Source organism: Cynara cardunculus, assembly GCF_001531365.2.
Source record: "Cynara cardunculus var. scolymus isolate 2C chromosome LG 6, CcrdV1, whole genome shotgun sequence".
NCBI classification, from domain to species: domain Eukaryota; kingdom Viridiplantae; phylum Streptophyta; class Magnoliopsida; order Asterales; family Asteraceae; genus Cynara; species Cynara cardunculus.
In genome coordinates this window covers 19,071,983-19,089,057 of record NC_037533.1, presented here as the reverse complement: position 1 = coordinate 19,089,057, position 17,075 = coordinate 19,071,983, and the positions used below count along the sequence as shown (strand labels likewise).

The 17,075-nt window shown below is 33.7% G+C and overlaps 2 protein-coding genes across 2 annotated transcripts in view; both read left to right on the top strand.

Moving 5' to 3' along the window:
• LOC112514247 (cytochrome P450 71A2-like) overlaps window positions 1-2,374 on the top strand; it is a 3,945-nt gene extending 1,571 nt beyond the window's left edge. Inside the window, exons 2-3 of the mRNA XM_025120580.1 lie at window positions 745-1,646; window positions 1,775-2,374. Coding sequence (XP_024976348.1) covers window positions 745-1,646; window positions 1,775-2,374 — 1,502 coding nt within the window. The remainder of the gene's footprint in view (window positions 1-744; window positions 1,647-1,774) is intronic.
• Window positions 2,375-6,000: 3,626 nt separating this feature from the next.
• On the top strand, window positions 6,001-11,926 carry LOC112514377 (E3 ubiquitin-protein ligase RGLG2-like). Its single transcript, XM_025120816.1, has 12 exons — window positions 6,001-6,225; window positions 8,004-8,262; window positions 8,577-8,661; window positions 8,729-8,869; window positions 8,949-9,062; window positions 9,143-9,240; window positions 9,973-10,052; window positions 10,130-10,235; window positions 10,327-10,454; window positions 11,003-11,183; window positions 11,287-11,343; window positions 11,711-11,926. Exons 2-12 carry the CDS (start codon window positions 8,035-8,037, stop codon window positions 11,789-11,791), a joined length of 1,299 nt encoding a protein of 432 aa, XP_024976584.1. The 5' UTR covers window positions 6,001-6,225; window positions 8,004-8,034; the 3' UTR covers window positions 11,792-11,926.
• The last annotated feature ends 5,149 nt before the right edge of the window (window positions 11,927-17,075 follow it).

Sequence of the window (17,075 nt, the reverse complement as noted above, 5' to 3'; positions counted from 1 at the left end):
TATATATATATATATATATATATTGATTTTGATGATTTATTTTTTCAATGTCATGTAATTAAAAATATGCATGTATTGATGTAAATAATATAATATATAGTTTTATATGTTTGTGCTAATTGATGCAAATAGTTTGTAGGTCCACTTATCAAAACTTTATATTAGGAAACAATCAAAACTTCTATGAAAGATAAATATGGTTCATTAATTATGATCAACACTTTATATTAGGAAACAATCAAAACTTCTATGAAATCACATATTAATCAAATAAAATGGACGGTTGAGATTGAGTTGTATTGGTTGCACAAATGTCAAGGGTTGTATAATAACCAACCTCTCTCTCTCTCTCTCTCTATATATATATATATATATATATATATATATAGGGTTAGATTCACGTAAGACCAACATGTTTTCATGAGACTCATACGACCAGCTTTTTACATTTGAAACTTCACAATAAAACACTGTCAAGGTAAGGAAAAGCCGAACCTTCACAGCAAAAACACTGTGAAGGTTACTTTCACATCTTTTTACTTAAAAGTTTCAAGTGTAAAAAAGTAGTCTCACGGATCTCACGAAAACAGGCTGGTCTCACCTGATATCTAGTCTATATATAGAGAGAGAGAGGGGGGGAGGTATTTTTTAAAAAAAATGTTAGGGGTTTAATGAGTTCATTTACAGATGTTTTGAGTTTCATATTATCTACACYATAAGTAGCATTTGATTGTTTCTTTCAAGCTTTGATACCAACAACAAGAAAATGTCTCTCACATTTCAGTTTTTTGCTTCTCTCTTTTATTTCCTTTTCCATTTTGATCTTACTTATATTCATATCAACTTTTTCTTCTTCAAAACCCCACAAAAATCTACCACCATCTCCACCAAGGTTACCACTAATAGGAAACCTGCATCAACTTGGCTCAAACCCACACCGTGCCCTTCATGCCATGGCACAAAGGTATGGTGAACTTATGTTGCTTCGCCTAGGCACTGTGCCGGTACTTATAGCCTCCTCTGCGGATGCAGCTCGAGAGATTATTAAAACCCATGATTTAATCTTTTCAAACAGGCCAAAATTAAACATCCCTAGTAGAGTAACTTATGGTTCTAAGGACATAGCTTTTGCCCCATATGGARAGTATTGGAGGCAAGCRAAGAGTATYGYRGTGCTWCATCTTTTAWSCAACAAAAGGGTTCAATCATACAGRCATGTRCGGAARGAAGAGACRTCTCTTTTGATTARAAMGATTCAAGAAACCCATGGATCRGTGGTTAAYTTGAGTGAGYTGCTTATTTCTCTTACRAATAATGTCYTCTGTAGGGTGGCTTTTGGGAGGACATATGATGGGCCAAAGTTTAAGGACATGTTAGATAGGTTTTTGGAGTTACTAGGAAGTTTTAGTGTCGGAAGTTATATTCCATCGTTAATGTGGGTGGATCGTTTGAGTGGATTAGAGCGAAGAGCTGATGATTTAATTAAAGAATTCGATGAATTTCTTGAGGATGTTTTCGAAGAACATGTAAACAAGAAAGTGGTTGGCATTGAAGGCCAAGATATTGTTGATATCTTGTTAGAATTTGAAAAAGAGGACACAATAGGTTTTCATCTTGAAAGAGATGAGATCAAGGCTATTATCATGGTAACATTTTTTTGTAGTTACAATTACACACCATTTGCAGTAGACAAGATTTTAGAGGTGAATTTTAAATTTCAGTAATGGCTTTCTTGAATTAAATGCATCTACTTTTTGTTCTTTATTTCTTGCAGGATGTATTTTCTGGTGGAACTGATACTACATTAGCAACCCTAGAGTGGGCAATCAGTGAGTTATTAAGACACCCACAAGCAATGAAAAAACTGCAACAAGAGGCACGAGAAATAGGTCAAGGAAGAACAATGATCACCGAAGACGACTTAGACAAAATGGCCTACCTAAAAGCCATCCTCAAAGAAACCCTGCAACTACACACTCCTATCCCGTTGTTTGTTCCTCGTGAATCAACACAAGACGTAAAACTACTCGGGTACGATATAGCAGCAGGCACACAAGTGATAATCAACACTTGGGCAATAGCAAGAGATAGTTCAACATGGGTGGAACCTAATGCGTTTCAACCAGAGAGGTTCTTGAATAGTCCTATCAGTTACCAAGGGTTTCATTTTGAGTTCATACCGTTTGGTGCCGGACGAAGAGGGTGTCTGGGTATTCAGTTTGCCATGGTTATTAACGAGCTTGTTTTGGCTAATTTGGTGTATAAGTTTGATTTGGCCTTGGGTAAAGGAGAGTATCTGGACATGAGTGAGGCCACTGGTCTTACTGCTCATAGAAAATATCCTATACATGTTGTAGCAACTCCATGTAACTAGTGGTGTTAAGTCGAAGTTTTATCTCTTATATATTATCAAATAAACTTTTAAGATACGTTTAAATAAACTAGAAGGATATTCGTGCAATGCAGTGAGATACATCTTGATTTTAATATTTAATTTTATTATATCTCTATCGATGTTATAATATAATTTAACTTGGTACTAAAAACACTATAATGTTTTATTTTTTTTGAATAAAATATAAATTTGAATGTATCATAAACTTTTGAAAAAAATGTATCAATTTTAGTATCAAATTAAATATTTAAAAGTTGTTGTTTTCTTTGTGTAATTTCAATAATTCAATTTTTTATTATAATTTAATTTAGATTTAATAATGAAGTCATTTATTTTTGGTTTAATAATATAATTTTTTTATAAAGATAATAATTAGTACTTTGTTAGTATCAATGATTATCTTAATATGTTTTAGATTTTTACATTTAAAATGGGATACATATCCGGTATTTAATTATGTTTATCTGTAGTTAGTTACATGAATTCAAACATCGAGTTTTAATAAGTTGTACACCCGTACAATTTACTTGTAATCTTGAATTGTAAGTAATATGCATCAATAAACAATACTTAATGCATAAACAATTATTTTTAAGAGTTTTTGTCAAATGTTTTATAATATAGTATGGATTATTAAAAGGACGTTAATATATGATCATAATGGACCAAAACGAATGAAAAGACCAAAACGAAATGGAAATTAGATTAGAATTAAACTAAAATTTGATTATATAGTAACAATCGATTCCCTTCTTTCGTTACAATTATGTAGACTCTGTTAAGTTGTAACATGATGTATAGAGTCTGATACTTGTACGCTGCTAAAAACTCGAAGGGAAAAGTGTTATAAGCTTTTGAATGGAATCATGGAAGCATGTGCACAAGCTCGTAATGATGAACACGTTCTTACTACTAGGGGTAATGAATTTATACGTGAGGCTACCTAATGGATTCTCGAATCAGTTGTTGTTTGATGTGAATCACAGTGTGCTCATCAACGTGTAAGTTGTACTATGAACAAGAGAATTACATTTTCTTTCACTTTTGATGACCTAACGGATTCCGGAGTTAGTTGTTGCTTGACGTGAATCACACCGTGCTCATCAACGTGTAAGTTGTACCATGAACGAGAGATCTCAATTTTGATGACCTAACTTCAAGATATGAGGTTTTCCTAAGTTGTTCAAAAGGATCTACGTTTTTCCATCAGTATTCTACTTTCCCCCCAGATACCTGTTCTGTTGTCATTACAAGGGTACAATAGTCAAACCATATTAATTAAATTGTTTTTAAAAATGTATAGAACTTTGAACTTTTTTATCGATATATCATCACTATCACCAATATCTCAAAAAAGAACTCAAATACATTTGAGAAAACGAATATGAAAAAATTTAATTGGTCGTTCATTTTATAGTATTTAAATACACACACACACTATATTATAAAGCATTTGACAAAAACTCTTAAAAATCATTTTTCATACATGGAGTACTGTTTATTGATGCATATTACATAAAATTCAAGATTACAAATAAATTGTGCGTAAGTACAACTTATTAAAGTTTCATGTTTGAATTTGTGTAACTAACTGCAGAAAAACATAATTACATACAGAATAAACGTCTCATTTTAAATATAAAAAATCTAAAATATAATTAGGAAAATCATTGAATTCTAACAAAATACTTGATTATTATCTTTTTAAAACTTATATTATTAAACCTAAATTAAGTTACTTCGTTACATTAAGTTAAATTATAATAAAAATTTTGAATTAAAGAAATTACACAAAATACGGACTTTTAAATAGTTAATTTGATACTAATATCGATATACTTTTTTCAAATTTTTATAATATTTTATTAAAAAATATTATCGTTTTCTCAAAACCAGATAATACCGTATTATATCAACATAGATAAAGAATAAAATGAAACATTGAAATCGGGATATATTTTAATGCATTGCACGAATACCCTTCTAGTATATATTATGGATTTGGTTCTTGTGGTTTAAGCTTTTTACCCACATTGGTCCCAAAATCAAAATTAATATAAATATGGACTCATGGTTTACATTTTCGCATCTATGAGTCCTTCCCTCTAACGAAATCAAAAAGATTTCGTTAACCAAGTTGAATTCAGGGGTATTTTTGTCTTTTTATCCATAATCCTGTCTTTATCCTATTTGTGTCCTTTTTGTACACACACATGTCACCTTCTCCGGTAAATACCCCCCTTATTCGACCACCCCTCTCTGTTTCTGATGTTCTGAATCAAAATCTCAAATCGAAACTCTGAATTTAAACCTCGAATCCAAAAATTAAGTCTAAACCTAAACCAAAATCAAAACCAAACATCAAACCTCAAACCCCTAAAAACGTAATCCAAACCTTAATAGGTGAACATGCCCCCTGCTCCCTGAATTTAACTGGGTTAACAAAAAAAATCTGATTCCATTAGAAAAAGAGACCTAAACAGCGCAAAATGTAAACTATGAGTCCATATTTGTATGGAACCGTTGTGGTAGAAAGTGTAAACCACAAGAACCAAATCCATAATGTACTCTTTAATTTCGATCTCCGTCACTATTGTTTTGAAATTACCATTTCTGTCCATTTGGTTTGCCATTTATTGTTTTTTTCTATCTAAACTAATTCCTACCTTCAAGTACAAGTGACCAAAACAATAAATAACTGTAAACCACAAGAACTGAAACAACAATAAATTGTAAATAATAAACACGAAAATAAAAATAAGTTATAAACTATAGAAACGAAAATTGGAATTTTTAACAAACCATGTACATGAGAAAACGTAATTTACCAAAAAAACATATTATATTTTTTAATTTTAAATTGTAAAAAGAAAAAAAAATACCAACAACAATTAAAAATATAATATGTTTTTTAATTTTTAGTATAATAACAATAATAAAAATGATTAAAACATCCTCATTTAATTGGATTTAACAGAAAAAATTAACGACCGTTAAATAAAGCAATAAAAAACCATTGGAAATTAACAAACATAATTAAATTGAACTTTATTTTTTTGGGGTAAATTGCATGAAAAAGTAATGTACTTTGACTTGATTTTTATTTTAGGTAATGTATTTTCAAAACTTTCATTTTGGTACTTAAAATATAAAATTTTAAACATTTAAGTACCCGGGTAACCGGTTGAAAACTAATTTTTAGATTAAAAACAAGACTAGTTTTAGATTAAAAAAAATTATGTCACTAAACACGTCAGCAAATAATACTGAGTTGGATACCATATCACTCGTCACATCAGCATGATAACTGGTTAATACTTCAATCGAGTATCCAGGTACTTAAATGTCTAAAAATTTACATCTTAGATATCAAAATGAAAATTTTGAAAATACATTACCAAAATAAAAATCAAATTAAAGTACGTTACTTTTTCATACAATTTACCTTTTCTTTTGTTATTATTTTAAGATTACTATTTTTTTTCTTTTCTTTTTGAAATACAATTATCTACTAATCAGAAAATAGTCAAATACGGTCGATCAATGTCACGGGTTGACATAGTGATGATTATCGTGATAGCCACCGTCAAACCTTAGATACACACAGCTTACCTACATGAACTCCACGAACCTTCCCCGAATTCGACTCCCCAATTTCCAGATTTCCACTCAATCTGTTCCCATTTTGAAGTTTTTGTATCAATCCATCTCCAATTTCAAACAAACCCTGTTCATCCCCCTTTCAATTTCTTATCGAGTCTTCTCTTCATTCAGTTGCTGACCATATCTTGACGAGCTCACCCCCAATTTCTCCCGACAGTTTTTATTCGGTAAATCTTCCTCTCTGCAACTTTTTCTGATTTGGGTTTGTTCGATTCAGTTCAAGAATTTACAATTTGAATCACACCACAATTTTGAAGTATTGCTTTCTCTATAAGCAGTCAGGACATAGCTACCATTTGTCAACCCTAGAGCTTATGGAAAGCAAAATCGTTATGGATATTGTAGCAATTAAGCACCCATTTTTGGTTCTTGTTGTGGATCTTGTTGTTAATGTTCAATACTGTGACGCAATTTTGCTTTGAAGTTGACATAAAGTGGAAATTGGAATTGGAATTGAAAATTAGTTGAAAATGTAGCATGATTTACACTTTATGTTCTTGAAGTGATGGGGGATTTATAGAGTTCATAGAGTAGCATTAAATTTCTTGTTCCATGAATGTATGAATTGATTCTAAGCCTGAAATTGAAGATGAATTTTGTCAATGTTTTCGAAAATGAGTGAAGGACTTGCTTTCCGTTGTACAACGGAACACAACATTTCGTAAGACCGAATGATTTTGGGCAAAAAGAAATATAGGTTTGGTGGGTTTTCTTTTCGCATTTACATTTTAACAATTCATCCAAAATCGCTCATTTTGCAAAATACCCTCTTTCCGGTTACTCCCTGGGTTAGAGGAAAGGTTGAATACATCTTTGGAAGGTACCTAGGCTATGCCCAGACTAATCTCGACAATGCGACTGTAAGACGTCAACCCTGATAGACTCAGTGGCCATAATTGTTGTGGACGCCTGAAATCAAACCCGGGGAAGATGGGATATTCCACCACATTTCAATGGCCTAAACTACTACGCCACAACCCTTGTGGTTAGCTATATGCATCTTACCCTCTCCATATGCCACTTCTTGTGGGATTTACTGGGTTAGTTTGGTTTGGTTTGTAAGAATGATTGATTAGTTTTCAATAAAAAATTTAGTATGATGTTCAAAGATCAATCATGAAAAAAAATTGGTTTTGTATCAATACAATTTTCTTGAAATGAGAGGAGATATCTTCTTGTAGGCAAGAATTGCTTTCTAGGACACGTTTTCTGTTACTTGTGCGTTATAAGTTATAACCATTGTACACAGAGCAAACATTACTTGTGATTGGTAAACATAGTAAGAGTTCGAGAGGTCAAAACAATGCTAAACATTTGTGGTTAGTAGGTTGTACGAGATAGGCGGCAATCTCTGGATTCGTCTTATCATATATAGGTGAAGATCAAGTCGAATAAGGTAATAAGGACAAGCTCGATTGGTTTGTTTTAGGTGATTGATCTTGGATCTTTTTTTTTGATTAACCTGGATATCCAACCCGCTATGTGAGCCGACTAATCCCAGGGCGACCACCTGCTTTGCAGATAGCCCGAAGTCACCGCATTTGAACCTCCGTGGCTACAAGGGGATTTTTATTCCTCCTTGGATTTGAACCTGGGACCTCCTGGTACTTTTTGACCTTTGGAGCCAAGCTCAAACCAATCAGGCACCACCCTTGTGGTTTTGATCTTGAATCTTATAGCCTAAGTTGCAAGGATATAGGTGTTGGGATAGGAGATTTTGAAAAACAAGTATGTGGGTGCATTTATTTATGTATGTATATATACATGTCTCGGAAACAAACTCTCTACCCCTTGAGACAGTGGCAAGGTCTATGTACATCCTACCCCCCAACCCTACCTCTTTGTGGGATTTACTGGGTTTGGTTTGGTTTTGTTTTGTTTGGTTTCATAGATACATGTCTAAAACCGAACTTATAAAAAAACTAAACTTTTCAAGTAAATATAGTATCTCCAAGAACCCGTGAAGACTAGAGTTCATGGGTGGCAAAAGTTCAAAGAGATCAGTTTCAAGTAGATATGCATCATATGGCTCGGCTTCAAGTTCGTATGGCTATCCACAATCATCATATCCTCAACCTCCCGTGAGCCAACCGTATGCTTCCCCTTTTCCATATCAAAGCTATCCCAATCAAGCTCCCGATACTAAGAGGAGGCTCGAGAGAAAATATTCAAGAATTGAAGATGACTACAACAACCTAGAGCAGGTAATGTTATGCCCTATGCATTTAACAACCTTTGTATACATAATCGTTCGTCTTTATGGAGACAACCTCTCGACCCCTTAGGATAGTAGCATTGTCTATGCACATCCTGCCCTCCCCGGACCCTCAAACTACCTCTTTGTGGGATATATTGGGTTCGTTTGGTTTGTACGGATACTTGCTGACATATGGTCATTCGCCAAACACTATCCGGGTCACTGGTAGATCCAACCGAAAAAAAAGATCTTGAAGTCGAACAAATTGGTTCTTGGTTGAAAGCTAAAGCTTGCATATCCATTTTCCACTTATTTTCGCAGGTTACTGATGCCCTAGCACGTGCCGGTTTGGAGTCCTCAAATTTGATCGTTGGTGTTGACTTCACCAAGAGCAATGAGTGGACAGGTTTGATTCAATCTGGAGATATATATAGTTTTCACCCGAATTTCTGTAATTTATTCTTTGAAATTAGGTGCAAGATCGTTTCATCGAAGAAGCTTGCATCACATTGGAGACGATATGAATCCTTATGAAGAAGCGATATCGATAATTGGGAGGACACTAGCTTCCTTCGATGAAGATAACTTAATTCCTTGTTTTGGATTCGGAGACGGTATAACATTAGAAACCGACATAAATCTTGATTGAGTTGTGTTTACGATTGTAATGCATATAATTTTGTAATTTGGCAGCTTCGACACATGACCAAGAAGTCTTTAGTTTCCTTCCGGATGACAAGTTTTGCGAAGGATTTGAGGAGGTTTTGAGACGATATCGGGAATTAGTACCTCAACTGCGGCTTGCAGGTGTGGTTTTATTCTGTTTTTCGATTATATTTCTTGTAAAGTTCCGTTATCTCATGTTCTTTTCGCTCGTTTTTGAACAGGACCTACCTCGTTTGCCCCTATTATCGAAATGGCCATCACTATTGTTGAGCAAAGTGGTGGTCAGTATCACGTCTTATTGATAATAGCTGATGGACAGGTAATTCAAAAAACCGATTTCAACCTGATTTATTTGGAGAAGCATTTAGGGGCTGTTTACCAAGTGCTTATAGCGTCTTACTGGGTAAGTAGTGCTTACCCGGGTAAGAAATAATGTTGTTTATCAAAATCTTCCGACCAACAAATGTTGTTGATCGAGATGTTGATCTGGTAAGAGTGGAGAGACTTGCTTACTTGGTCGGATGATCTTACCTGAGTAGCGCTTACCCAATTCCTTTGAAGGGGCTGTTTGGTTGGTTTTCTATCAAGTCCTGTATGATAAAATTGTTTGTGTGGATTAATCTATCTGTATAGATTGGGAAAGTTTTTGTTTGGAGGGTTTTTTCGTAAATGGAAGAAGTGTGTTTTATTTGGGAGGGGCAGGTGGGAAAAATCTTGGCTTTCTGCATAAACCCCCCCCCCTCCCCTCCAGAAGCTTACAGAATAAGCCACTTTCTATATTATTAAGCCACTACCAGAGAGTCATATATAGCTGAATGAATAGCTGTGTGAATAAGCTATCTGTCCCAAAATAAGTGTCCACTTTCAAAAGTAAGTGCCTACTTTCCAATTCTACCCATAATTACGAGATGGAAAAATTCATTACCCCCTCTATTATTAAGGGTAAAAATGTCATTTACTTGATTAAAAAATGTAACCATTTTTGGAACGGTGGGACTATATGATAATTGATATTGGATCACGGGACACGTATGTATTTTGGATGTCACAGGTCACGAGAAGCGTTGACACTGAACGTGGCCAGCTAAGTCAACAGGAAAGGAAAACCGTCGAGGCAATTGTGAAAGCTAGGTACTATTCTGGACGCTGAGTTTCATAGTTTCTCGATACAATTTTCTTCGCTATTTCTAAAATATCTCGACTTTTAGTGAGTACCCGTTGTCGATAATTCTAGTCGGGGTTGGAGATGGACCATGGGACATGATGAGGGAATTTGACGATAATATCCCTGCTCGATCTTTTGACAATTTTCAGGCAAGTTGTAGCAAGTGTTGTTAGAAAACCGTTTTCTTTCGAGTCCGTTGTTTTGTTAACATCCGATTTTGCTCCTTTTTTTCCATTTTAGTTTGTGAATTTTACAGAATTGATGTCGAAGAATATCGATCGGTCTAGGAAGGAAGCTGAGTTTGCTCTTTCCGCCTTGATGGAAATACCTTCGCAATATAAGGCAACGTTGGAGCTCAACATATTAGGGTAACCCTCCATATATTTAAAAATGAATACTCCCTCCATCCCAAAATATCTGTCCACAATGAAATAGACACCGTTTTAGAAATGTGTAATTGTTACACTTTTCGATTAACTGAAATGACAATTTTACCCTTAGTAATAGAGGGAATAATAAATTTCCTCAATCTCATAATTAAGGGTAAATTGGAAAGTGACTTGGTGTAGAGGTGAGGTCTGCGTGCATCATGCCCTAGACCTTGCTTCTCCAATGAGGCTGTCTGGTTAGTATTCCATTATATTATATATGGATAAAGTTGTCAGTGTGAAACTAAGGTTTTGTTTTCATAGACGGAGTGTTTTTTAATTCAGAGGAGCAGGTTTGGAAAAACATGGCTTTTTGCATTAAACTCCTAGAAGCTTACTGAATAAGCCACTTTCTATATCATTAAGTTACTACCAAACAGTCATGTATAGTTGATTGAATAAGCTGCGAGTTCCATTAAGCTGCTAACAAACGGGTCCCAAGTCATTAAAAACCAATATTTTGATGCATTTGCCTTTAATCTAATCAGTGCTCGTAGAGGGAAAGCCATAGATCGGATATCTCTTCCGCCACCTTGTTATGGTTCGGCATCATCAGGTGCACCGAAGCCATTAGGAACCTCTAGCTTTCAACCAACCGCAAGGTCGACCCAGGGAAGGCCAGCGTCGGTCAACACAAGTTACCCCGGAGGTTCCACTTCCGATAACCAAGTAAGTGATCGCTTTCTAAAATGTGACAAAGTCGATGATCTGGTTGACTTCGAGTAACCATGTGATCGCACATTCTAAACTTCCGTTTCATCACTTTTTCCAGCTTTGCCCTATTTGCATAACCGACCCGAAGGATATGGCCTTTGGCTGTGGCCACCAGGTACGATTATGACTCATAACAAAAGTGTTCTATCAACTTATTGTAACGCATTTATATAGGACACACAATTGTCTTTTTTTTTTTTTTTTGAAGTATATAATATTTATATATGGCAAGTAGAACAAATAAACTCACACACCCTCCTCACATTTGGTGAGGTTTGAACCCTTGACACTCCTAGAAGACCAAGGACTCACATACCGCTAGGCCAAAGGCCCTTTGGTTGTCTGTTTGATCCTATAAAACTCAAGTCCTATTAAGCAGTTTATTAGGACGCTCAAACATAATATGTCGTCTTATGAAACCGATTTTGTTGTAGTGACGTATCATGTCTTTAGCTAATCGTTTTGTTTTCTCGTGCATTCAGACATGTTGTGAATGCGGCAAAGATCTTCAGCTATGTCCTATATGTCGGGATCACATAGAAACGAGGATTAAGCTTTACTAAGCCGGATATGATGTACGATACGAGTTCGTTTCAAGCGCTCATCTTGATCGTATTTGGTTTTTTAGTTATGTACATATTTATTCTTTTGTGATGAACTCGAAAACCGACTTATGGGTAGCAGAAACTTTGAGCTTCTATTGAATCGCTCGTTCTTTCTCGAATATGATTGGTATTTGTTTGTATTCTGACAAAGGTCCTACGTAGAACCGTTCATCGGGCTAAAAACTAGGCCAAAACATTCGGTAGGTCAACCGAAGCCAACCTGACTCGTTTCGATTTGACGTAAAGTTTCGATTTGACATAAAAAAGTTGTTCGTTTTAACCTGTTATCCAACTTATCTGAACCGTCTATTTTATCACCTAGGATACATTTGAAAACATATATAACAAATGTACATGTACCAATAACAGCATTTGAAACAAAAATTTCGATATAATATTATAGGCAAATTTCATGAAAAAGTAACGTACTTTAACTTACTTTCAAAACTTTCATTTTGAACTTTCATTTTGGTACTTAAGATGTAAAGTTTTAAATATTTAAATACTCGGGTAACCGGTTGAACAATTAATCGATTACCATGCTCATGTAGTATCCAACTCAGTATTATTTGTTATTCAACTCAATTTCATCACATCACTCGCCACATCAGCATGGTAACCTGTTAATGTTTCAACCGGTATTCGGGTACTTAAATGCTTAAAACTTTACATCTTAGATACCAAAATGGAAGTTTTGAAAGTGTGTTACCTAAAAAATGAATCAAGTTAAAATACGTTGTTTTTTCATGCAATTTGTCCCAAAATTATATTCAAACTGCAATAGTTTTATTTATTTATTTTGAAGATTACAATATTAATTATATTATTAAAATATTTAATAATGGTATCAACATTTAATTTGAACAATCTATTGGAAATGTTCTGATCTGTTTAGTTCTGATCTGTTTAATAAGTCCTGATAATTTTCAATCTCTCAGGGCTCATTTCGTTTGGAGGAATTTGAAATTAGAAGGATTTGGAATCGGAACGTTTTGAAAGTATTTAGAATATTCGGTGTCTTCGGTTTGATTTGTAATATTTGAAATTAAATTGAATTCCATTATTTATAAATAAAAAAACAAATTACCAAAATAATTAAATTACCTTCTATTAATCGAGTATTACAAAAACGAATGCTTTTAACATATAGTTTATAACCAAGCCCTATGAAATCATGTGAAATACCAACCACCGACATGAGATTTTTAAGTCCAATGTTCGAGGAATTTCGTCGAAATCCTATGATTTCAGTTCCGAACTTTTCGTTAAACCAAACGTAAAATTGGAATGAAATCGAGTTCCAAATTCCATGAACCAAATGAACCCTTACAGTTTTATTCATGAACATAAGAACCCCATACCGATTTAAATTTTGTTAACCATCTGTCTCCGATCCTGTTTATGCGCACCTCGACTAATCCCAGGCCCGGACCTGGACTTTACAAGACTCGAACCAGTGACTTGTGAGAAGGATCTCCAAAGATTCAAGTCTTATTGTCAGTTGATCTAACCCGAACCCGTTTTACGGGTTCCCAAAAGAATCTAAGGATTTATGACATGCATGAAGAGAAAATTACCACCAAAAAGATCATTCAAATAAACCTGGTGATTACTCTTCAACTTCTCCCATAAAACCTTCAAGTCACTGAAAACCCTAGATTTTCTCCTCATTCTCCTCCTTCTAAACAGCTTTCTTAACCCCGAAACCTGAACCCTAAACCGCCTCTTTCCCACCAATCTCCGCCACGGCTGCCACCTCCTCCGCCGCCGCCGTTGTGGCGGCGGTGTTAGGGTTGTGATCAGGTGCTGTTCTTCATGATCATCAAGGTGGCCTTCTGCATTTTTCAATTTTAGATAATGAAACCTCCATAGAGATGCCAATTGATGGTCATCCCTGGCAGGATTATTTAAAGCAAAATCACCAGTTTCTTGTACTTAAGTTTGTAAAGATATATATGATTATATATATATATATATTATATATATATATATATTATATATATATATATATATATATATATATATAATGGTTGATGAAGTGGATCTGTCATGGTTTAATGAAGAAGTTATAGATTTAATTAGTAGCTGTAATTTGCAGGTGAATTAATGTTGATGTACGATGAAATTTGAGGGTGGGGCATGATGGAGAAGGCATTAAATACCTCATTTCGTTTGGAAGATGAGACTCTTTGATCTATTTAAATTTAAATTTAAATGTGGGTAAATTGTATGAAAAAATTATGTATTTTAATTTATTTCTATTTTGGGTGACGTACTTTTAGAACTTTCATTTTTGTATCTAAGATGTGAAATTTTAAACATTTGAGTACTCGGGTAACCGGTTACCATGTTGATGTGGCGAATGATGTTGTATCTGGTTAATGCTTCAGCAAATAATACTGAGTTGGATATCATATAACTCGTCACATCAGCATGGTAACCGGCAAATGCTTCAACCGTTTACCCAGATATTTAAATGTTTAAAACTTTACATCTCCAGTACCAAAATGAAAGTTTTGAAAATACGTTATTCAAAATAGGAATCAAGTTAAAGTACATTACTTTTCATTCAATTTACCCTTTAAATTAACAGCATCATCAGCATTGAGAATGAATGCGTTATATTTTTTTCTAAAGTATTTTAAGAGTGTATTAAGATAATGAATTTGTAGAATATTTTAATAAACTAATAAATGTTGGAACTTCTAAAATAAAATAAAAGCAGTTGATTCAATTTCAACCACAAGGGTGGTCTTGATTGGTTTGAGTTTAATTAGGGGTTGTTTACCAAATTTTTTATTAAGTCATGTATGAATAAATTTGTCAGTTCGGATAAATGAGTGTTATTTACTTTTTTTATCTGAATAACATAAATGACCGATTTATCTCCAACATTAATTATTTGAACATCAAACAAAATATCATAAAAAGGCCAAAGATGGGGTGTCTCATGTGGGAAGGAGGCGGTGCTTTAAATAAGGGGTAGGGGTGTCATTTTCGTGGCTGAATGGAGACAATACATCATTTCTATCTGTGCGATTAAGCCATGTTCTGTGCGAATAAGCCGTAAGTAAACAACCCCAATGAACTCTAGAAATTAGTTTTTGGTCAATCCCTCGCTGATCAACGGCCAAAAACTACTTCCCTTGCTGATCTACGGGGACTTTTTTTGTCGCTGATTTCTGTCGCTGATACTTTATTTTCTAGTAGTGAAATATTTCGACATTATAATTACAAAAAAAATCCGTATAATTTATAGACACAAGTTAAAATAAAAAATTATCACTTTTTTTTAAGTTTATAATATTTATATAGAGCAATTGTAACAAATAAATTCACACACCCTCCTCACTTTTTGTGAGGTTTGAAGTCCTGACCTCCAAGGAGACCAAATACTACGATCCTGCTAAGTCAAAGACCCTTCGATAAAATTCTCACATTTTTTGGGTGTTTGTATGTGCTTTTAAGTCATACGACATTTAAGAAATTGAACTCGAGAATCAATCGTGAAACAGCGTTTAAACAAACGTTTAATTAAATATGCGGTCAAAGTGATTAACTGAATCATAATAATCAGATTTAAACAAACATGTATGTAATTACGTAAATAAGAAAGCTTAATTAATTAAGACATATTAACTATCCCTAGCTTTATACATCGATTATATGACTATTTGATAAGTATTCATTAAGCCGAAAGTCGTTTACGAGATGAGATAAGAAATAAACGATGGCAAATCGATAGTATGTATAAAGTGCATAAACTTAAAAGGTACGTCAATCAAATCATATCGAACAAAAGGAGAAGATAAAAGGCACATGAATTATACACGAAAAGATGCGTAAAAACACTGGGAAAATGATAAACCGAAGATCGTTTTTCATCGTGAAAGATGATGTCGGAAAAGGACACCGATCGATGATGGGTTGATATATGACGAAAGTTTGTCATATTGCAATCATATAAATGAAAAGCGTATTCGATCAAATCTATATTATCCGATCAGTATTTTATATTTTTTGTTTGAAAATCGTGGGGTTTGATACTATAAAACGTACCATGCGTATGAACTACCATTTAAATTAGAGCAAATTGCATAAAAAAGTAACGTACTTTAACTTGAATCTAATTTTTTGTAATGTGCTTTTAGAAACTTTCATTTTTGTACCTAAGATGTAAAGTTTTAAAAATTTAAGTACCCGGTTAACCGGCTGAACACTAGTTTTAGATTAAAAAAAGACTAATTTTATATTTTAAAAAAAAAATTCATGTCACTAACCACATCAACAAATAATACATAACTGGATACCACATAACTCGTCATATCAACATGATAACCGGTTAATGTTTCAACTAGTTACTCGGGTACTTAAATGTTTAAAAACTTACATCTTGAATACCAAAATGAAAATTTTGAAAATACGTTACCCAAAATAAAAATCAAGTTAAAATATGTTACTTTTTTTATGCAATTTACCCTTTAAATTAGGGTGAAATATTTTTTTTATTAAACTACAGACAAAATTAAACGCCTTCATTAAACGATATATAAATAGCGATACGAATGTCTGAAATGAATACTTTTCTTTTACGAAATAAGTATTCGACAATCACAGGACCACGAATATTTAGTTTCGTCTTTTTGTCGTAGATCTGTAAGTATGCATATTTTCTCTTCACCGGTCTTTTCGTTACCAAAATCATATCATTACATACGTTACGTACTTTTCTTATATCTTATGGACATAAATTGTCACGTCTATTTTTTCCTCGATAAGAATGGCTTTACGTCAACAAATTCATTATGAATATGTTTTCTCTAAAGGTAAAAGGTAAAGTTATAATACGTACGATATGTATTTGAGAGAGAAGAGAAATCGAAGAAGATCTCTGTCTTTTAACAACGTGACGGTTGTTTGTTTCTTTTATCAGATGTGACCTTTTTATAGCCATTCATTGATGAATACATAATTGTTTTCATTTTATATTAGATCACCTCCAACACGACACTAAAAACATAAAAATGGAGGTGTTTCATCTCCAGCCTAATGCTAAAACACTAAAAAACGGAGGTCCAAAATGGAGGTCTCTATATTTGGAGGTCAATAAGTAGGTATATGTATATGTATATGTATATGTATATGTATATGTATAGAGGAGCGTTCAAATTAAAACCACTTAATTTGTACAAACCGTGAAAACCACATTCAACCAATCATAATTTTTCATTTTGTTCATTTT